Raw genomic sequence first — 24,797 nt, forward strand, 5'->3', positions numbered from 1 at the left:
ATGAAAGTTGAGATATTCAATTGCAAAGCTTCAAGGATCAATATTGCATGAAAGCGTTACTCCAAAACCACCCAAAAAAATCCAAAATGGATGAAAGAGGAGAGGGAGGCTCAAAGTGGTGAAAATGATGCTAGGGTTTCTCTCAAGAGACATTAGATATGATGGAGGATTGGAAAATACCCAAATAACACGAAACCACCCTTTAAATACTTAGAAAACCCTAAAAATTCATGAACTTGGGCTGCCCAGCACTCACCTCGTGATGACTCATCACATCGTGAGAAAATGCTCTTCGCCTCGTGACAATGGGTTTTCACCCAATTCATCTCCAACTATAAACAATCATAACTTCTCCGTTTCAACTCGACTTTCGGTGATCTTTATATGCACGAAAAGGTATTGACAAGCCCCATAACCCTATTTAATTACTTTTGATTTAATACATGTAGAACTAAAACCATAATCCATGAAAGAAGCCTGAAATATTATTTTCACATTTTACTATTTTGCTTCAAAGCACAATTCAAGGGATTAATTAATTAATCTGACATTATCAACATCCGATTGGGTCTAAACTATGTTACCTTGAAGCCCAAAATCCTTACTCGATCCATTTACGGCCCGCTATCCCAATATTAAAAACATCATAAAACTAGGTGATATAGTTCTCCACCACTTAAACTGGATTTCGTCCTCAAAGTTTGACTCAATTTAGAATATTTGGAAAGTGTACTAACATAATCTATATGTTCCCACCAACCAATTCATATAATCAATACATTTATATTAAACTCGAGAGACCATTTAGAACCCAACTGATTGCAACAAACAACCAAGTCATTTGAATTACTCAACCACAACAATGTCCTTTCTCTCCAAAGTCTAACACCCAACATATAGAAAAATCCACCCAAACAGGAACTCCCAACAGTCTAAACTCTATAGACATACATGATGGCTAACGATCATCCACTCATCATACTTATCCCATATCTCTTACTAGGAACACCACTAAACAGTGCATAACAATGCTCAAAACAGTTCGATCAAGAATTTCAATCCATCCCAAATTCAGAAATCGCCTGAAAGTTATCAAATACAAACTTTGCTTCTAGACAAATCATCATTATCCCATCATTCACAAGAGTGTAATAGTGGTCAATCCGTAAGAAAATTTTAGAAGACATCCACATTCCCATACGCTCAGGGGTTCAAGTATTTAACAAATTATCCAGGATTCCTACAACGAACTTCATCACTGGCAAGTCAACTCACTCAGAACTGTTCTCGCAACCACGGATAAAGATTCACTAAGAAAACTCCACGAGGAACTGATGATAATAATCGTGACTTTTACAACAAGTAAGACTCCTAGAAAACTCAACCCTAACCTGTCGGCTACTGACCATCATTAGTATTTCCATGATGCTCAAAATACCCAACTATATGACAGACCAACAGACCAAACACATAAATCTCTATGAAACAACTGTCGGCCCAACACATAAGTGAAATCTACGATGGTTCATGACATGTCATGACACAATCCAACTGTTGGAATGAGAAGCTTACAATTCCTCACCGTCTTCCCATCACCTAACCACAGCCATGAAGACTCCCAACCAGCACCCGGTGGGTCTATAGGGACATGACCATCGTCCCACCGACCTACATGAACTCATTCAATATCCTACTTATAGCTACCAACAACCTTAGAAGCCATACCGTTCTATAACATGCAACCCTACCACAGTCTAAATTGTTACCGACACACCATCAGACAAAACAGGCTCACATGTAACCTAGAAATAAGATAAACTGTCGAATACTTACCCCAACTCGAAAGCAATAAATCAAATAAGAACTATTTCATAAGGTCAGAAAGAGTTTTCTATAGCTATTACACTTAATCCCCTTACGTTCCATAAGACCTTATTTGTTGGACTGGCAAAATTTCACACTTCCTAAGAGAAAATACAACGCTCCTCAGGCCAACTGTCTTCCTTCTTAAACGTATCCTTACACAATGGGTGAAGCACTACTGGATCGAACAAAATGTCAAACCTGAACTATTAAAAGAAACATTCCCCAAACAGCCAAAACGAGATCCCGCGCCTTAGATGAAGCTGAATAGATCCTTCCATTGTACCATTAGACTAATAGAACTTCCAAATTCAGATAAGAATTAAAAAAATAATGCAGAAAATTTGCCGATCCCCTAGTTGAATAAATCCTAATACTAACCCATTCAATGCGACCTGCCAAAACTAGATGTTGCATAGACCACAAACACGCCTGAAAACTGAACAACATTGCTCCGACATCCGAACTCCTAATAAACAAGGACAACTGCCAACTCAAGCCTACTAAGAAGAATAGTTCTACAACTAAATAGTCACGAATACATACACTGAGACCAAGATATAAATCTCACAAAACTTGACATGGCTCATCAATTGCATCTTCAACTAGTACTGCCTAGAGGGCCTTGAATAACAACTAGATACTAATGAGAAGGGAAATGACCAATCGATCGAAAATGGATCAAAAACTAAATCTAATGATCCCCTACACTATTTACCATATCCCACGTGACAAGACACATACCAAACTCTAAAGTTGGTCAACAAATAAACAATTGTCCACCCATGACCTAAATAACAAACCCATACTGTGAGCCAACCTTTTACTTTTTATCGAATGCCCAACCTGAGCGACTGAATCACTTATTTCTCAAGATCTCTGGTATTTCTAGAAGTAAATATTGACCACAACAACTTCCTTACCCATCAGCTTTCTGTTGTGGGGACAACACATGCGTCCTAGAATACATAAACCTGGCGACAACTTGCTTTGTACTCGATCTAAGAAATCTCTGAATTCTTCCCGGCCAGTAGTGATTCCATCGGACCCTCAAGAAACTATTGAAAATACTTCCTAACCACAAGGTTTTTAATGGTAACCTACCTTCCTTATTTCCTACAACAATAACACTGCACCAAAAACCTTGCCAACTTGAATTGTAGATTCCCTTGATCCATTTTGGTGAAACCATAAAATCGCACTGCCCGATGATCCTCCAAGAAAAACACCCAGTTCTTCCCCACCTAGAGATCGAACCATCATTTTCTGCGATATTCAACATCAAAGCCACAAATCGGATCAACTAGATACATACCAACCGTGACTCTCAAAATTCATAACACGAAACAAGATGATCCATCGAATTACAATTAACCAAGCTTAAGGAAACTCTAAATCTCATATGGAGACGTGAGAAACTTCCCACATAATTGCCACCTGAATTTTAGTGAAATTGATCAGAATACCAATGGATTTACAAGGCACTTGACAAACCGAACTTCATGTAGCCAAAACTTGCTTCTAAAGTACTTAATTGCATCCTTATTCTCCTTTGAAGCTTCAAGAATTCCTTATAGATGCTAAAACTCTGACAACTCGGCATATAATAATATTCTCCTTTTCGATTCAGGAATACCTCGAACCTACTCGGATACACCCGATCTTCTCAAAACCGTGTCACATATCCGACTTGCGACATAGCCTTCACCTAGGCCACTAGACCAAAAGAACATTTGAGCGATGAATATTCTCTTTTGGTAAGACAAAAACGATTCATGTTCCTTGGTAGAAAATAAAAAACTAAAATATATAGAAATACAATCTTTTTGGGTTTTTTTATGAATGTGTAAAAATAAAAAGGAAAAATATTTTTTTGAATTTTTGGATTTTTATATGCAAATGCAATGCAGAAAATAAAATACAAAAAAGGAAAATAAAATTTGAAATTTTTTACTAAAAACTAAAAAAAAATTAACAAAAAAGGCAAGTTTTGACATTAACCCCTACCCAAGCTTAAAACGATGCATTGTCCTCAATGCTTAGAGATGAATGAACAGTTCAATGCATATAAGAGCAAAATGGTTGCAGCTAGGAAAGAATATACCATATAAGTTTGTAGAAAATTCTGATTTTGACGATGTTGTTGGCGAAAAATCTAAATTTTAGCAACTTTGAAGATCCTTTGATTTCCCCGAGCTTGCTTGGAACTACACCTGATTGGGTTGCCTCCCAAAAAGCTGCCCATTTTTAAATTAGTTGCCTTGACTTTGTCCAACCAGATTCACTAACTGATGTGGTTGGGACTTATTTGAAGCTCAGCTCTTTTCCATGTTACTCTAGATCCGTTCAGGTATGGTAGAATTTGTGAATCTTGAACTTGTGCACCAAGATAGAAAGACTTCATACGTTTATCAAATAAGTTTTTCTTTAAATTTTTAAACTTATTTATTTTTTCGGTCATTTTCTTTCCATAAATCTTCTCAATCTTCTCTTCAGATTTTCTTCTTTTCAGATTTTTCTCTAATGTTTCCTTTGTAGAAATCAACTTATTTTCTAGTACCTTCTCAAACCCAATCTTATCTCCTTCTACAACTTAATATCAGCCCTTTTAGTAGAAACAATATATTCCCTCACGTCCCTAAGCTTATTTCTGTTTAGCTCCATTAATCTATCATCATCTGATTTCCTGTCAAAAAATACGTTGCACAAAATCGTTAGAAAACTCACAACAGTCCTCAGATAAAGGATTGTTGGTACCCAGATAATTAAAAAAAATATTATCAGAAGTAAAATCAGCATCATTAATTTTAAAATTTACCACATCCCCAACAAATTCCATAGAGAGCGTACCAGCAAAAACATCAATTTTTGTTTTAGTAGTTTTTAGAAAAGGTCTTCCTAAAATAATTGAGTTTTTATCTGATATGTCTAAATCGCCCATGTCCAGACTATAAATGTAACACTCGATTCTTGGTATGAAATTCTTTTCGAATGAGTAGGATATTTTCTTTCAAAGGCCACAATGTGGTGAAGCGTCAATACGACATGGCGATAAGCTTTTGGCAGCGAGGGTTTAATGACCCCCCACGACGTTGTGATTCTTGCCACGACATGGTGGCGAATGTTGGAGAAAACTCTAAAATTCAAGGGTTGAGCCTTATTTAAACTCCTTAACCTCTCTTAGCCTCCATCCCCTCAGTCGCTATCTCTCCAAATCATCCCTTGCAAACCCAAGATCCCTTGTGTGAGCTTTTAGCCTTAAGTGTGGGTGTTTGGTGCTTGTGAAGGAAGAAGGTCGTGGAAGATCTTATTGGGAGTCCAAAGAAATGTAGATATAGGAGTTTATCTTCCTCAAGCATCTCAATGAGGTATAAAGTCTTCATCTTGATGAGTTAGTTGTTAGATCTTTCTTTATACCTTGTTGCTTTGGAAGTTTGAACTTCATAAAGATTGCAACTTCATGATTCTCTAGGCCATTCGGAGTATTTGACTCTTTAGGTCTAAATTAGATTTCATTTTTGAGGCCATGCATGGAATCTTGGCCTTTTTACCTTGTTTTGGCCTAATAAGAGTTCAAGACATGCATTGGACATGCTTTTCTGAAAAGCGCCAATTTTTATGATGTGTTTGGTTTCGGAGAATCTTTTAAAGCTTTTGATCAAGTAACCTTATGGATTGAGTGCTTATTGCTTAAGCCATGTAGTTTTTTGGCCCTTAAAGTTGAGATCTATACACTTTGGAGGGTTCTATTGGATAAAGCATCTAGACCCTATTATGGACCAAATCTGAGTTGGAGACCCTTTAGAATAGAAGAAAATGATTGAATGTGTTAAGCTGCTGAAAACCCTATTACCATGGCGTGGAAAGCCCACCAGGACGTGGTGGCAGGGTTGGTCGCGACTATCTTGTCGTTTTCGACACCACGGCATGGTAAAGGGCTACCACGATGAAGTGGCCAGCTGAGTTGCCTCTTCTTGAATTTTTGACCATTTGACCTAGTTTGACCCATGGGGATATTTTAGGTATTCTAGATTATGTTTTAGAATTGGTCTTTTTGATGGCCAGGCATCGGTTAGAGCTGAGATTCAGATTTGAGACCTCATCATTCAGATTCATTGGTGGCTTTCCTTACTATGTTTAGCGGGTTGAAGGCATCAAATGCCGGCCCATGGTTTATTATGTAGGATGCTAGATGTCTGCGTGACTCTTGCATGTAGCGGGGCTCGATGCTGGGCAAGGCCCGATGACTGTATTTTATGCTATTAACATAGTGATTATCATATGTGTTAGTATGATTACACGTTTATATGTTTATATGTGTATCGGACGGGGTCTGATGTCAGGCGGGGCCTGGTGATTGACAGATCTGTACACCAAATGGGGCTAGATGCTAGGTGGGACACGATATCGGGCGGGGCCCGATGAAGGTTGGGGGCCTAATATGTGTTTATTATGTATGGTATGTGGTATTTTGAGAAACTCAGTAAGCATTGTGTTTACGGTTTTCAGTTTATGTTTCAGGTACTTCTGGTTCGAAGGGGAAGAGCCCGGGATGATTGCAGAGAACACACCACTTTATTACGTGTTTTGAGATTTACTATGACATTTTATGATGTAATGAAACTATGATGTACTTTAGAGTGATCTGCCAACTAAATGAGTGTCCCGGTCTTTTGTAAGTTTCCAATTTTAAATTTTCAAAAACTTAAAAGGGAAGGACATTGACTGATACACCTAAGTCAAACATGGCATTTGAAAAAGTATGGTTTCCCAATTTACAAGGAATCGAGAAAATTCCTGAATCCTTGTACTTTGGAGGTAAACCTTTTTGTAAGATGACAGAAATATTTTCGCTAGCTTTGATAGTTTCATTAGTTCTCAATTTTTTCTTAGAGACACATAAATTTTTCAGAAACTTGGCATAACAAGGGATGTGTCTGATAACATCTGAAAGTGGAAGATTAACTCAACCTTACAAAAAAATTCTCATGATGTCTTCATCCTCTCGCTCTCGCTTTGTACTTCTCAATCGCGATGGAAATGGTACAGCTGGTTTGTACTCGTTCTGATTCGGCTTGGCTGGTTTTGGGGTTTCTATTCTTTCATTTTTTTTAGCATCTTTGCCAACCAAAACTTGTTCATATTCTTCTTCAGCTTCTTTTTCATTATCTTTTTCATCATCTTCTTCAACCATAACTTCTTCTTATTCTTCTTTAGCTTCTTTTTCTAGTTCAGATACGCTTGGACCTTCATATCTTTTCCTACTTATCAAGGAAATAGCACTCACATTGTGCTTTGGATTATTTTCAGTGTGTCCCGCTAACTTCCATTGAGATTCCAGACGACCCACAAAAGTGGCAACTTGAGACACCTGTTGTTCTTGATTCTTGATACTAGCTCTGGTTTCATTCTGGAAGGCTTGGGTGCGCGTGGCAAGACTCACATTCGAGCTAACGGTTTCATATTTATGGTTTCAGGTACCTTATGTTCGAAAGGTAAGGGTATGGCGCGACTGCACAGCATCCTCTAGAGTTTTTCACATTGACAATTAATGATATTACTCTAAAGTTTAAATAACATATTCACTTTGAGCGGTTTTGGATCAACTCGTTTGTATCATTTTTTTTGTTTTAAAAATGTAAAATTTATCTTGGATTTTCGGGACGGTACAATTTGACAAAGAGTGCTCACTTTCTGGCTGTTTGTGAGAGGTCTTCTATTGAGAAACTGGATGAGATCTATGTTTAGGTGGTGGTTGCTCTTCATAGTGTGCCTATTTCTATCATTTCAACCCCAGATGTTTGTTTCACATCCAGATTTTGGAAGAGGGTCAATGAGGAGTTGGGTACCCGATCGCATTTCAATATTGCTTATTATCCACAGACGAACGATCAGAGTGAGCGGACCATCAAGACACTCGAGGATATGTTGATGGCTTGCATCATAGATTTCGGTGGGAGATGGGACTCCTATTTTCCTCTGGATGATTTTTCTTACAATAACAGCTATCATGCCATCATTAGTATGCTTCCCTGGAGGCTTGGAAATTTCGAACCCCTATTTGTGGGGGAGAGGTTGGACGGAGAGTTATGGGGATCATAGATATAGTGCTCAAGATGACAGAACTTATACAACATGTTAGACATATATTATTGATGACCTAAAGTCGTCAAAAGAGTTATGCAGACCGACGTCGTTCTGATTTGGAGTTTCAGGTTGGGGATATGGTACTAAATGTGTCGCCTTGGAAATGCGTTATCCGATTCAGGAAGTGGGCAAGTTGGGCCCCAAGTTTATTGGTCCTTTTAGAGCTATAGCTTGGGTAGGTAGCGTGGCCTACCGGTTAGACTTGCCAGAGGAGCTTGGTCATATTCATGGTACCTTTCATGTTTACCAATTGAGGAAGTTTGTGACCGTTGAGACAACGATAGTAAATTTGGATGACATTCAGGTTGATAACTTCCTGAATTACATCGAGCGACCAGTATTGATTATCGACATGAAGACGAAGACCTTGCGTAACAAGGTGGTAGGCTTAGTGAAGGTGCAGCGGCAACACCAGAAGGGTTCTGAGTGGACTTAGGAACCGGAGGAGAAGATGCGTACCCACTACACTGATTTTTTTACTACAGAGAATTTTAGGATCGCAATCTATTTCAAGTAGGAGAGAATTGTGACATCCTCTTTCCAGGAGATGTGTTTCAGTGACACTCGATTGATGAGAAACACGCATCCGCAATTGGCCATAATGTAGTGTTATGTTTACGACGGCATAGTAGCCGTTTGGGCCTAAAACCCTAATTTTGGGATTGGTTTCGTATTTAAGGCACTAACTCCTAGGGTCGCCTCATTTGGCAACCTCCACCCTCTAAAAGTGTACACCATCCAACCCTTAGCCTCTTTTTGTATCTTATAAGTTCTTGAACTCCATTCATGTTAAGGTTGAATGAAGAAGGAGCTCTTGGTGTTACTTGTGAGTGTGGTTGTAGCTTAGATCCATCATCTTAATCTCATTTCTGACTCATTGGAGGTATAAAGTCTCTAGCTTGTTCATTATTTCTCTAGATCTAGTTCAAGGTCATTTTATGAGCTTTTGGTCCTAAATCTTTTTGCTCTTGGAGTTTGAGTGAACTCCAAAACCCTTGAGTGCATTTGTTAGCTTCTGGACCTTGGGATTGAGTCCATGCCTTGGTGTTGTCCTTAAGAACTTACAGTTTGTGATCTTGTCCTAATTGGATGTCCTAATGGATAAAGTTGGAAACTTTATCCATCACAACCTCCACGGGATCCTGATATGAGCTTTAGAGCTTTTGGGATTGAGGAAAAACTACTTAATCCATTAAGTTGTTAGTGCCTAGTGTCAATTACGTAGCTACCAGTTGCCACGACATGGTCACCAGTGCTTTTGCGAACATTTCATTTGGACATAGCCACGACATGGCCAATGGTGGCCACAGCATGGGAATCGACTAATTGCATGACTGTTTTTTATTGGAGTGCCCATGACGTGGCATATGGGTGGCTACAATGTGGATACTTTTCAAATTTGATTATGACCGTTAACATTGATCGTTGACTTTTGACCATGGTTAACTTTAGTCAAATTAGAGGAGGTTAAGGAGTGTACACCGAGTGGTTACTTCCTTATTATTGAACAGGTGATTCATAGTACAAGTCTTCATCGTCTAAGAGTTTTTATGTTTTAGTTTCTATCTACGAGGTGAGTCCTCTCACTATACTATAGGACACTAGGTGTCATTTGTGCATGTGACTATGTGACTATTACCGGTATGATTATATGTTGTATGCATGGAGCCGATATGGGCTAAGAGTCACTACCGACTCAGGGTTGATAGGTACCTAATGGATCCGATCTAGGATCGGAGTCATTATAGACTCAGCTTGATACGGGCCCAGGGTTGTTGCAAACCCGATACAACTATGTGTTTTTGTAATGCACTGTTTTGAATTGTTTCCCATTGCGGGCTGGTGATCAAGTAGTGGGTATTATCAGACTTAGAACCCTTGAAGAATTGATTTTGGGCTTAGTTGTATGTGGATGATGTAGTTTGGATGATCCGGGTTTTCGGTTTGTGCTTTGGATCCCATGGGTATCGGTAAAGGCGTTGGTTCGGGCCTTTTATAAAATTTGTAATTTAGTTTGGTTGATATTCAGGATAAATAAAGTTGTTAGAAGTGTAGGGCTTTTCGCCACCTTTCCTTGGATATAAAGAACGTCGAAAACAGATACGGGATTCAAAAGTTATGATCATTTTAAGTTAGAAGGGTTTGGACCGAACCAGGTACGCATGGCGTACTAGGTAGGAATGCATGGTGTTCAAAAAGGAATTTAGATGCGGGAGTATTTGGGAACGCCCTTCATTCCCTAAGGGAACGTGTTGCGTTCTTCAGGTCAGACGGAAACCCTAATTTAGGGACTTGGACCCTATTTAAACACCTTAACTCACCTTCAACCCTCATTTCCTTTAGCCTCCATCCTCTCCAACCCTAGGAACGAAACCCTAGCCCCCATTTGAGTGATTCTCGAGCTTCAAAGTGATTTATGAGTATTTTGGTGCTTGAGGAGGAAGAAGGAACTTCTTGAAGAGTCATTGCTTGACTTAGAGCTTTTGGATCCTGGCCTTGTGCACCTAGATCTATCTTATGGAGGTATAAAGTCTCAACCTTACCAACTCTTTCATGTAGATCTATCCAAGTGGTATTTTTTATGGTTTTTTTCCCTTTGAGGTGGTTCTTGTGAGTAGAAGTTACTCCAGAACCTTTGAGCTTCATATTTGGTCCTAGTTGAGGTTTTGGAGTCATAAAGTTTGGATCTTGATGGGTATAGACTTTCCATGAATGATTTGGTAGTCATTTGATGAAGTTTGGGACCTAGGGTTTTGATTTGGGTCCCATTGAGTTATGCTGAGTTATAAACTTTGAAACGTTATGACTTGAGAAGTCCCTTTGAATCAGATATGGAAATTTAGACTAAGGTCTTAAGGCACAAGCTTGCATCTTGGCCTTTTTATGGAGTTAGAATGCTTGAAATCTTGATCGGGTCCTTTTGGACCATGCAAAGGTGCCAAGTTGACAACTTTATTGATTAGGTCACTGACATGAAGCTATTTTGAGGGTTTGAATGTTGGTCGTAAGGTATTAAGACGTTTGGGTTAATTTTTGGACAATGGTCGGAAACACCGTGCGTTCATCTCACGAATGTGGCGTGTTCATGCAAAGGGTCCCGATCAGTGGTCTAGCAACGAATGCCTTGCGCTCCACAAGGGAACTCGGTGCGTTCGGTTCATCAGTGGGCTTTTTGGGCTTTTGGTCATGGACTTGTTTTGGGGTTCGAGCTTTTGATCAGACCAGCAGCTACTTCGAGGTGAGTTACCTTCCAGTAGTGGTGGGTCTACGGCCACAATGTCAGCCCACCAGTAGGAGTTGTATGTGGATGATTGTCTCCGTGATATTCATCTAGGGTTACTACTACCTGTTCCATGCTTATGTGCTAGCATGATGTGATGCTATGTGTTAGTGGTAGTAGGGGAGATAGTCCCTAAGATATCCGGTCGATAGGGTCGAAGGGGTAGTTATACCCAGCCATGCTTGATAGATTCTGATACTGTGGTACATGTCATGTGGTAGTAGTAGAGGGGAGAAGTAGTCTCCAGTACCCGGTTGAGAGGACCGAAGGGGAGGCCAGCACCCAGATATGCTAGGCAGTATTCGGTCGAGAGGACCGAAGGGGAGGCCAGCACCCAGGTATGCTAGGCAATATCCGATCGAGAGGACCGAAGGGGTAGGTCGGGCACCCAGATATGCCTGACGATAGATGTATGTTATGTGATTACTATGGTATGTGGTACAGTGGGGGAACTCACTAAGCTTTGTGCTTACGTTTTTCAGTTGTTGTTTCAGGTACCTCTTCAGCCAAGGGGAAGGAGCAGGCTCGGTAGCAGCATATCACACACACTTTTGTTTCCGTAGTTATGAGTTTATTCTGGGATTGACACTCTGATATTTTGGTTGTTTAAATGTTGTGGATTTCAATTTGGTTTTCGATGTGAAATGGTTTAATTATACAATGTTTTAATTATTAATGATTTCCAAGTAATGATTTATAAACAAAATTTTTGGACGTGAAAATTGGGTCGTTACACCACTTTTAGATGTTATTAAAAAAGTTCCTCATTACGCTAAATTTTTAAAAGACTTATGTGTTTCTAAGAAAAAATTGAAAATAAACGAAACAATAAAAGTTGGCGAAAACAATAAAAGCTTGATTCATTGTAACTTGAGAAACCTTACTTTTCCAAAATCCATGCTAGACTTAGGTGCTTCAGTCAATGTCCTCCCACTTTCTGTTTTTTTTTTAAAATTAAAATTGAGATCTTTACAAAAGACCAGGACAATCATTCAGTTGGCTGATCACTCGACAATACTCCCAAAAGGTGTATTGGAGGATGTTCTTGTCCAAGTGAATGAATTAATTTTTCCCACTTATTTTTATATTTTGGACATGGGTGATGTGATATATTTAATAAAAACTCAATCATTTTAGGAAGGTCATTCATGAAAAATGCAAAAACAAAAATTGATGTTCTTAATGACACACTTTCAATGAAGTTTGAACGGGATGTGGTTAATTTAAAAATAAATGATGTTGATATTTCTGATAATGTTTATGTTAGTTATCTGAGTACCAGCAGTCCTTTGAATGAGGACTTCTGTGAGTTTTCTAATGATTTTGTGCAAGATTTATTTTTAGACATGAAATTATCTGATGATGCATCGGAAGAGCTTAAAAGAAATAAGTTAGGGGTAAAGGATGATATAAGAGCTATAAAGAAGCTGATAGAAAAAAGACTAGCATGGGGAAAAAGAGGAGAAGGTGAATTCTGACAAAAAGCTGAAAAGGAAAAAACCTAAGGAAAAATAGAAGATTTTCGGACAGAAAATTAGAACACAAAAGAAAAACAGAAAAACTTCATATTTTTATCAGAATACTCTATTTCCATAGTATTTATGTTCCGCTACACAACTACCAGATCCACCGATTATGTCGCATATGAAGGGATCTTGAGTGAGGAAGAAAAGAGTTGAGCTATAGAGAAGTCCTAACCACACCAGTTGAAAATATGGTTGGACACAGTCGAGCCAGCGACTTTAAAAATGAGCGGATGTACGGGAGGCAACCTGATGAGATGTTTATTTTTTTGCATTCAATAAAGGTATGGCCGCAGTTCCTTGCAATCTTGCGGAAATCAAAGGATCTTTAAAGTTTCTAAAATTCGGATTTTTTGCCAACATTTTCATCAAAATCATATTTTCTACAACTTATCGGGTACATTCTTTCCTAGCTGTAACTTTTTCTTTTATATGTTTTATTAAGTTGTTCATTCCTCTCTGAACATTAATGACAATGCATCATTTTAAGCTTGGGGAATGAGTCAATGTCAAAACTTTGCATTTTTTGTTAAAAGATTTTAAATGTTTCAGTTTTTCAGTTAAAATTTTCAATTTTACTTTCTGCATTGCATGTGCATATAAAAAATTCAAAAAGACAAAAATCTTTTTATATTATGTATTTCAACATTATAAAAAAATCTGGGAAAAAAACACAAAAAATATTTTATTTTTAGTTTTTAGTTTATTTTATGCATCAAAAAATGGAAAAAGTTACATAATATGATGACATTACTTGCATTCGATAGTTCTGTAAAGATGGAAAATGAGAGTCTAAAGCGACCGGATCGATAGTGGTAAGTTCAGTAATAGTTCTCATAACTAGGGGTAACAAAACACTGTGAGCTGAGACGCTGGTTGTAGAAAATAAAAAGAATTATATACTGAAACACTACGTGAGCTGGGATAAAACAAGTTCAGAACTAATTTATTTTGAATATTTAACAAGAAACTTGTTTGACAAGTCTGGATCCATAGAACACGGACCTATTTGTTGACACGTATTACCTTCACGGTAACAAAGAGCCTTATATCAGATCCATGCAGTCAAAAAGAAAAGAAGGGTACGAAATGTCATATCCGATACCCAAGTCAAAGTTCAAACACTTAATCAAAGAAACCTCAAGAAAATCAAAAAGACAAATGAAGAATTCAAAACCGAAGGAAAAGATACAAAGAATCAAGTGCAGTCAGTTTGGAAGTCATCTCAAAGTTAAATACCCGAATGAAAAATTGTGTGACATGATATTTGTCATTCTCATAAAAGCGAAAGCATAGGAACTGGGCCCCTACGGGTGAGCACACTACTTCGGTTAAAGATGATGTGACATGATGTGTTCTTAAGGATAAGTCGAGTCTGGTTCTTAATTATTTAGTCTTAAGGACATAAAATTCTGAAACATGCTATCCATGCGAGCAAGGTTAATTAAGGTATAAAGTTTAAATAAATGTAACAATTGATTTATTGGTTTACACCATCGAGCTTTTTCCTGAATTTGGGAGTCTGTGAAAGATGGAAGCTATTGAGATGGTTACTTTGGCAGTAACTGCATTGGAGCTTTCCTCGGTGTAAAGTCTGATCATGTGAAAAAAAAAAGTGAAGTTTTTTCTGTTACAAGTTATTTAGTTTTTACTCTAAGTACTTTTTATGTCATCTACATCTTTCCATTTCAGTTATAATTTTTAATATTTTTATTACTTGAGTGAAAACAAGGTTTAAGCTTGTAGAGATTTGATAGACACAAGAGGAGGAGTTTACCCATTTGATAGAAAATATGGGTCTTGGAGGAGTCAACAGGATTTCATCGCCTATGTGGGCAATGGCGGCGTGAGGTTGCTTTATGGATTCTAAAGGACTAGGCACATCTACAGAAAAAGAGTAAGACTTCCACACTTTAGGTTATGTATGCCTTGATGTTCATAGAGCCAACCAGAGTTTGTAAGATTGACACAATGAGGTTGAATTTTAGGAATGGTCACACAGTTACCTTTCATAATGTGTTGCATGTTCCTAGGATTTTGAGTAGACAAGTTTGAAAAGATTGGATACAAATCGGTAATCGAGAATGGTCGTGTGGAGTGTTTAGGGAAAAGTGCAAACAATATCATAACAAATTCAGAATTATAAAAACCAATCATTCACATTTTAATAATCAAATATATGTTAATTTATAACACTTGTTTAGTATAAAAGCATCTATCCTAATAAATGAAGATCATTTTTCCAAATGTCATATCCTCATTAAATTTGCCACATATAATTTTGTAAATTTTTTGATTAAGTTTAAATCCACATGTCATTTTGTGTTTTTTTTTTGAATTAAATCAATTAATATGACACATAATACTAAATTTATATATGTAAAGTATTAAATATATTGTGATAATAAATGCAAAGAATCTTAAAAAAATATATATGATATATTAAAATACATTGAATATGATAACAAATTTAATGAATATGACAAAACAATCATTGATATTATGAATGATCTTTTTAATAGTAGTTCTATTATTCATTAGAATATGTCTATTTATTTTAAAAAATTCTTAATATTTAAACTTTGATATATTTTTTTAATCAACCGTGTAATACACAGGTTTCACACATAGTATCAAAATAAATAAGTTCTCGATCTCTAACAATATGATATCAACATCAAAATTAAGACAAAAAAAAAATAATATAAAAATATTCACAATTATTTAAAAATTGAGATTATTAAAATATGTAGTGAAAATCAAAATTTGTTTTTATGTTGATATTGAATTTTAATTTCTAAATATAAAAAACAGCTAATTTTAATATACTTAGTTAAATAATAAATAAAAAAATTAAAAAAATTAAAATAGATTTTTAAACTCTAAATAAACGATTTTAATTTGTTTTTTCATGGTTATTTCAATGGTTCCCAAGTCTTAAATAGACCACATATAACTAAACAAAAGGATTATAAGAAGATATTTTAAATTTTAACTTGGAAGAAAATCTTCCATATTAATAAAAGAATAGTTTTGTTTGAATAAACATATGCATTTAATTTTTGCCATGTGTCAATATATCAAAATTCATTAAAAGTTTGTCATATGTCAATATATTTAATGCAATAGTTTAATATAAAATCATTTAATTTAATAAGGTATTGAATTAGCATTATATCTTTCGTTCATACCATAATTACCTACAACTGTATTTTACTATTTAGTTTACGATTTACACAATCCTTGAATATTAGGCATATTATTAGTTCAAATATAATATTAAATTTAAAAAATTAAACATATTTACGTCACAAATGTATGTTTATCGTTCTTTTTTAAATCACCGTTCTTATTTTCTGTGCAATTATATCACGTAAATAAGGAGATTTTGATTTCAATTCCATTTTTTATCTCGTTAAATATGGAGCTTTTTATCTCTACAATAATGTAAACCATCAAAGACTGAATTTTTTTCTTTCATTTTACATCTCAAGTTTTATTCTTTCCAATCGGCGATAACTTCTGCAAGTGATTCATAAATATAGGTACATGCCTTAGTATATTCTTTTCTTCTTCTTTAATCTTTAAAATCATTAATCCACTATTTCTTATTGTATATGTAAGCAAATAAGCGTTTTTTAGTTTAAATCAACCGGATGAAAATATGTTTTAAAAAACTAGCAACACATAGCAGTCAAAACTAGTATACTCATTTGAGAATAAAATAAGGTAATTATTTTCTGTGTAACTAAATCTCATTAAATCCAAATCAGGTAATAATTTTCGAAATATGCTGAAAAGTTCATTGGTATTACTTTATCATATATTTTCCTCAATCGACGTTTTATGAACATTACAAATATTATATTTCACATATTTATTTTAATCAACGATTATAATTTTACATAAACAAAAAACATAAATCTCTTAATCAATAATTTATTGAAAGTAATTAATTAATAATTCTGAGATATTACTATAAAAATTTAATTATTTTTGTAACCGTAATTCACACGGGCTATAACCTTCTGTTATTATAAGATTAAAGCTCAATGTGCTATATAACTCATCTAATGAATAGAGACAGAATTTGAATTTATATACTTGCCATGTTTTTGGTAGGCATGTATGTGTTGATTGAGTATATGCATTGAAACTTGTGCCGAATAGCAATGGAATTATAACCAACAAGATCTTCGTAATTCATAAACATTAAAAATGAATATTCAAGATCAAGTAATATAACTTAATTGTTGATTACATAAGTTAATAAAAACAAGGAAAACTTTAGGTTAAAAATGTTTATCTTAGAATTCTTACTAACATGCAATTTGCATTGTGTTGATGCATGCATACAAATGTACAAAATAAAGCCTAAAGTAATTTCCTTGTAGATTATAATCCTTTATTTCATTCAACTTGTTGGACATGAGTTATTAAACGAATGTAGTTTTTAATTATAGTTTCTTCATCTTGTTGGATATAACCAATGTATTTTATTGGATTTAACTGTGTTGGATATAATCGATGTATAGACAGCTGTTATGCTTGTGGTTGTGGTCTAGATTATTACTCTTCCGTCTGCCACCTTAAAATCCATGTCTACTGTATAGAAACACACTTCTACAGTAATATATGGGTTAATGACCTATTTATCCAATAAATACTTATATATTTGATCAAATTTACTAATTTAGGAAAGCATGGATATTAGTATATATACATATCTATTGTACCTTAGTGTTTGGTTTATGTAAGCCCATTTATATAAACGGCCCAACCCACAGTTAGTATATTGTTGAGGAATGTGAAATTGTGAATGAATATCATTTATGAGAAAATACATTGCATGGTATCAGAACTGTAATTAATTTGTTCTATTTTCTTTTTTAATCATCGATCATGTTTCTCTCTCCTATCTTCATCTTTCTCACCTGAATTCTTCCCCCCTCATTGTACAACCTTAGCAGACCATACATCCATGACGACTTTCTAGGATTACTATGAAAAAACAATGGAATTAGTTAGCATGAAATCATACGTCCTTTATGTTAGATATGGGCTAACTATTGTGGTGCGTGGCTCAAGCTATTTTAGACCCACTGTTTTTTTTTTGATGTCTTCAACTATGGGCCTCAAAGAAGCCTACTATCAAATATAGGAAAATATGCATGGTTACTATTAGATAGATATAAAAATCATTTTGTTTCATTAATTGGTACAATAGATCAAAAAAATCCACATGGGCGCATATAGTGATTATAAAAAAAAATCCACATCGTTGTATATTAGGTATAAATTGAAACAACATATATATTTATTATTATAATAATTATACTTCAAATATACCAAAAATTCTTGGTTCTCTCTAAGATCCACAACTTTGCCTATATATGTAGATGTCAAAACATTTGTTTTGACTGTGTCTATATATAGAAACGAACTTATATTATGATGATATAATCAATGAGTTAATGATTTATTTATGGAATGAACTTACATATTTTTATAAAATTACTCATCCAAATGGATTTATTTCAACTTACATAATCCATCTTCTAATTTGTCACCAGATTTTTACAATTTTTTTAATGCACGAATTTATAAAAAATAAAAAATAAAAACATTTTGATTTACAAATTGAATTGTATCATAGCGACATAAATAAATCCATTTCATTAATTAAATGAAAACATGTACTTCATTTACATATAAATATAATAAATCTATAACTTATCCTGGATATTTTACTATAATTATATTTTTCTTACACTTCAAAAGTACCTAAACGAGATCTCGTTTTTTAGACTAACCGGTATACGTAGCACGAGCTGGACCGTGGTCTAGTTGGCCACGAACCACGGCCGTGCACACCACCCCGGTGGTTCGTGGTGGGTCGTGGTCGTGGCCTTCCGTGTCCCGGACAACGGGCGTAAACGACCAATGAGCTCCGATGCAAGAATTTGACCGTTTGTTTCGTTTCTTTTTTGTGTAGCCGTTCAACAACGGCTAGATTTATAAAAAAAAATAATAATAATAAAATAAACAATTTATTTACCTATAAATACCATATTTTTACTCCTTATTTTTTACACCATTCTTTTCTTTCTCTATACACAAACTACACACTACATCTTCACAACCAAAATTCATGGATCCCAACCAAAATACCCCTCCAAACTACCAAAATCGCAAACCCGATAACGCTTTTGCGTTAGATATAACACCTCAACAATTCCCGACTATGGAGTCACCTCAAGGTGGTTTTATCAATCTACTTCAAAGTGGTTCCCCTATCCAACAAACACCACTTTTCTAACAACAATATCAACCTTTTCCGGCTTTCCAACAACAATAAATGAACAACAATACCAACAATTTCAACAATTCCAACAACTACAACAACTCCAACAACAATCGTCACAACAACAACAACCACCAATTTCACAACCACCAAGCTCACAACCACCACTTTCGCCGGATTTTGTTCTGGAAACGCAACCTTCACCACCACCTCAACCAAAAAAGAAAAAAGGAAAAAAAAAAAACGGCCCGACCCACTACCAACCAAGAAAGGGTCCCATGGACAAAAGAAGAAGAAGAAAAGTTAGCGGAGGCATGGGTGACGGCTTCCGAAGATCCAATTGTAGGAGATAGCCAGACTTACGGAAGTTTTTGGGAAAAAGTCCGAGCCATTTTTTACGAGTTAATGGAAAGTCAAACTCGAAATGCCGATCAAATTACGTCGAAATGGCGAGATATTCGACTAAAATGCACCGATTTTGGAGGAATCTACAACAATCTCCTAAACATACGCAAAAGCTGCTCGAACGATTTTGATGTATTCAAGGCGGCCATGGACCAATATGAAAAAACAACGCCTACACGAAAAGCTTTTCCGTATATGAAACCGTGGCTAAAATTGAAAGACTCCCCAAAATGGAAAGAACAAACGGAAGGAAGTTCCCAATCTTCCGGTTCAAAGCGTTCGAGAAACTCCGATGAAACTTCTCAACAATCGGACGGCCGAACACACATCGACATCAACGACGATCCGATAGATCTTGAAACCGACCAACCTCTTCCTCGGCCCGTTGGAAGAAATAAAACAAAAAAAGCGGCGTCAACATCTTCGAATTCTAGTGTTATGGATATGTTCGGCGATAAATTTGATCGATATGTGCAGCTTCAAGAAACGAAGGCCGAGGTGATGACTCGGATGGAACAAAAAATGATCGAAGCACAAACATCATTTCAAGAGGCACAAGAGACACTCCAAACAAGAACCGATATGGAAACCTTGAAAATGAAAACAGACGACCTTGAGAGCGAAGACTTTGAACTTTTCCAAGCAATGAAAGAGTCGGTTCGAGCCCGACGTAAGCATAGGGGGTAGTTTATTTTATGTATGGTTGGAATTTTTAGTTTTTTTAATGTTTTTTTTTTTAATTTTTTTTTAAATTAACTAATGTAATTTTTATTTTGATTGTTATTTTTATTTTATTTTTTAATTTCAATTAATTTAGTTTTTATTTAATGTAATTTGGTATTTTAATTTAATGGAAAAAATAATATTAAAAAAATGTTTTTAATGTATTTTTGAATTAAATTTAAATAAAAAAATGAGGTGGAGTGGTGTGTTTAGTGGTAAGTATCCCATGTATGTGATAGTGGAATGTGGTGCTGATGTGACACCCACCACATATATAGTATGTGGTGGGTATAACAGATGGCCTTAGACTCGCCTTAACGGCTTCTATCCTGCTTTAACGTATGTATCTTCAACCCCGAATTTGTTATATATCTCCACACTCAAGGATATGTCTTAAAATAGTAAAATATGATCACAAGTTAAATCTAATTTTTAACTTATATGATATTCTAAATAGCTTAAAAAATAACTTTTATAAATTACTTTGTAAAGTACTACTAACTAACTAACCTATAAATTAGCTTTACTAGCTTATAAAGTAGCCTATGCACCCCCAATCACATTGTTACTCATTTTTCGAAATTAGAAATTTGTGAACTGATTTCAAGGATTTTTTGGAGAAACATAAAAATATAAACTTGAATTCTCATTAAAAAAAAAAAAAAAAAAAAAAAAAAAAAAAAAAAAAAAAAACTAAAATGCTAATTTATTAAGATGACATAAGTCACATAACCATTTAAATCATGGTCGAATTAAAGCAGGTTCCACAACCAACCAAAAGCCGATCCTACCACTAATCCAACAACCAAAGACGTTTCCATAGCAATCCCAACAACCTCCGACTCCTCCACCGGAACCGACTTCGGCGCAAGAATCATAAGTACACTCGTTAGATACCCATTGCTCACACCAAGCATCAATGTCAGAACGATCACCGGAACTTCACTACCCATCCATTTTGGTCCATGTATACACCCCATAAACAACGGATAAAACACCACCCTCGCCATACAACACCATATCGCCCCCTTACTCCGCCGTGGCAAATATATCGCCGTCAAACACTTCCCCAAAAAATCACCAACATTAAACGTTGTAATCAGAATTATAGGATACCAATCCTTGAAATAATCGGAACTAACGTTTTCACTCAAGTAACCTGGGAATATCGACAACGAGACTATGTAGATCACAAGCCCCGCCGTCACGAACCACCGGATCTTCTTCACCACCACACAAAAATGTGTCCCGATTGCCATGTGTCCGGTGGCTTCATTCCGGGATTTGTTCCTGTAGTATCGTATCACCGGCAGTTTGTCCAACACGTTGGTGCAGATGACGCAGATGAGTACGATGAGAGCACTGAACACGAAGTAGATCTGTGTGCTTGTTCGGAGTCCCTTTTGAGTGTGGGGAAGTGACGCTTTTGTAATAACCCTCAATATTGAAACCATAAGACCTGAAATAAAATAAAAAAAAAACAACAAAGAATTATATATATAGTGATAATGAAATCGGATAAGGGTGATTTTAGGAATGAGATAGCATACCGGCGGTGGCATTGCCGGCGAAAACAGCTTGCATGTAGCGTCCAGGGAGTTCACCGGTGGCTCCGACTAAACTTCCGCCCACCAGACCGTCGGCTAAGCCGCTGACCATTACCATTGAAACAAGGACCACAAATGCGACATTTGATCCTATTTCGGATTGATTCCCGTGATCGATCCAGTCGGTCACCGGCGCCACCATGAGAGCTGAAATAAACAAAGCCTGACCTACATTCATCCTGGTTCTCACCGACGGCAGCTGAATCCGGCATGATTTGGGCCAACAGAGAAGGGTGAGAAGCACGGTGACGGCGGCGCTCATGTAACCAACGGAGAAAACCTTGTTGATGTGTTTGGTGGGGTAAAGGTACTGGAAGTAGTCGACGGCGGTGATGAAAGCGTTCCATGGAACTAAATAGCCGGCACCAAGAAAGAAATGGATCATGTATGCGATCTGGTAGGTGTCTTTTGGCTCCACGTCGTGTATCTTGTTGGGGTTCATGTCGACCTTTAAGTTTAGACTCTCCATTCCGGCAGGCGGAGATAGGTGCGCCGACCACCGTCTGGACAGGACTGTCGGAGTACGCGAAAATAGAGAGCAGTACTATCCATGACTGGATTTCTTCTGAACTTATAGACTGATTTTGCATGATTTCATGTTCGCCAGAATATGCCACGTGGATATGCTGAAGAAAGACAAATATTCGACCGATTTTTCATTTTGAAACAAATGGCGTAAGGTTTTAAGTGTTCAAGATGTATGCAACTTCTTGTTGCTGCTCACATTTATTTGGGTGAATGATTTTCAAAATCACTTTATGATATCGCATATATAATTAGTGTGAATGTGATAGAATAAATTTTGGATTATAGTATTATTAACATTATATATAGTGATAAAATAATCACGTATTATAGTGTTTAATTATAAAATGACTGAGACATTTTTGTTAAAAAAAAAAATATGAGTCTTCGAGAATTGAAGTGTCTTTGTCATGAGTTTTTGGGAGCTTTTATTATTGTGTTTAAAATAACTAAAAGTAAAGAACAAAATTTGTTACTTAATACAAGTTTTAACTTTTTATTTTAAACAGAAATTTATAATCTAAAAATTACGTAAGTAGTTTGAGCAAAGTTGTCAAGATCGAGATCCTACCTAAAAACGTTTTTGAGTTTGCAAGATCGGGATCCAGGTCCTAAGATCCCACAAAATAAAATATAATTTTAATTTATAATATCTAATCATGAAAAATATTTCGAGCATTTAATTTTTCGTTCAAAAGTTATAAAAACTTCAAAATAGTAGTCATATGTCACAATAAAAAATGATAAATGATAGATTGGTAAAGGATAAAAGACATAAAGGGATAAAAAAAATCTCTTTTGCAAAACAAAAAAAAAACAAGGGAATGTAGGATCGGATCGGATCTCGATCCTACGATCCTACCTACGATCTTGCAATCTTACCAGCGATTCTACCCCAAATACGATCTTTTTTACGATCCGGATCGTTTTTCATACCTAGGATCGTAGGATCGTACGATCCTACGATCAGGATTGCGATTTTGACAACCATGGTTTTGAGAGTTCTTTAGCTTTTATCTTTTCTATTTTATATATTTTTTAAATGACAATTATCTGTGTAGAATACTCTACACAAATAAAAATAAGACAAAACTTCAAAAATGGTCCCTGTGGTTTTCGAAAATATCAAATTTAGTCCTTAAGTTCAAAAAACCTCACAGACGGTCCTTGTGGTTTCAAAACTTTTAACAAATGACCCTTTTCGCTAACTTCGTTAACATTTAGCTGTTAAGTGAAGGACATTTATGTCATTTCACAACCACAACGACCATTTATGAAGTTTTGTCTTAATTTTAAAAAAATAAAAAAATAAATATAATTATTTAATATTAAACACCCTCCCCCCCCCCCCCCCTTCTCTCTCTCTACAAAAAACCTACCCACCCATCGTTGTTACTGAATCCGCTTTTCAAGCCCTCCAATCATTCAAACAAGAACTCATTGACCCAAATGGGTTCTTGAAAAGCCGGAACAATAGCGGATATGGAGCTTGTTCTGGAAGATGGAAAGGAATCAAATGTGCTGAAGGTCAAGTTATCGTGATTCAACTTCCATGGAGAGGATTAGGTGGTCGAATCACACCGAAAATTTGTCAATTTCAAGCTCTCAGAAAGCTTAGCCTCCATCATAACACCATTGAAGGTTCGATTCCGAAGGAATTAGGTTTCCTTCCGAATCTCAAAGGACGTCATTTGTTTAACAACAGTCAACAGGTTCATTGGTTCAATTCCTCCTACATTGGGTTCATGTCCATTGCTTCAAACTATTGATTTGAGTAATGATTCTTTGGTGGGTGTTGATGGGTTTTAGCCATAAGAACATCTTATGTGCTCATACAAACCCTAATGCTTAGATCTAGGTTTCTCTATTGTACATGCAATTCATCCAAGACTATAAACCCTAGATCTAGCATATGATAATCAATATAACATATAAATTAGGGTTTAGATCATACCTTGATTGTTATGCAGCAATAACAATCTCAAATCCTCCTTGTAATGACTTTAGAAAGCTTAGAGTCACAAATGTCACTCCTCTAATGGTTCACAAACACCAAGAGCAAGAGGATGAAAAAGATAAGAGAAGCAGGCTGCCCAAAACGTGTGGAAACCCTAGAAGACAAGTTCACCACGTTTTTGGGGCATAAGGGTGATGGGTTTTGGTCCTAAGAACATCCTATGTGCTCATACAAACCCTAATGCTTGGATCTAGGTTTCTCTATTGTACATGCAAGTTATCCAAGACTATAAACCCTAATTCTAGCATACAAGTAATCATATTAACATGAGAATAGGTTTATAATATTACCTTGATTGTTATGTAGCAATAACAATCCCAAATCTCCTTGTATTGACTTTGGAAGGCTTAGAGTCACAAGTGTCACTCCTCTAATGGTTCACAAACACCATAAGCAAGAGGAT

General features: G+C 36.0%; 1 protein-coding gene across 1 annotated transcript; it reads right to left on the minus strand.

The window, feature by feature from the left end:
• Nucleotides 1-20,933: 20,933 nt before the first annotated feature.
• On the minus strand, nucleotides 20,934-22,736 carry LOC111910202 (equilibrative nucleotide transporter 8). Its single transcript, XM_023905987.3, has 2 exons — nucleotides 21,796-22,736; nucleotides 20,934-21,704 (listed from the first exon to the last, which is right to left on the minus strand). The coding sequence occupies exons 1-2, from the start codon at nucleotides 22,319-22,321 to the stop codon at nucleotides 20,998-21,000; spliced, it is 1,233 nt and encodes a 410-aa protein (XP_023761755.1). The 5' UTR covers nucleotides 22,322-22,736; the 3' UTR covers nucleotides 20,934-20,997.
• Between the last annotated feature and the right edge of the window lie 2,061 nt (nucleotides 22,737-24,797).

This window comes from Lactuca sativa, chromosome 5, assembly GCF_002870075.4.
Source record: "Lactuca sativa cultivar Salinas chromosome 5, Lsat_Salinas_v11, whole genome shotgun sequence".
Classification (NCBI taxonomy): domain Eukaryota; kingdom Viridiplantae; phylum Streptophyta; class Magnoliopsida; order Asterales; family Asteraceae; genus Lactuca; species Lactuca sativa.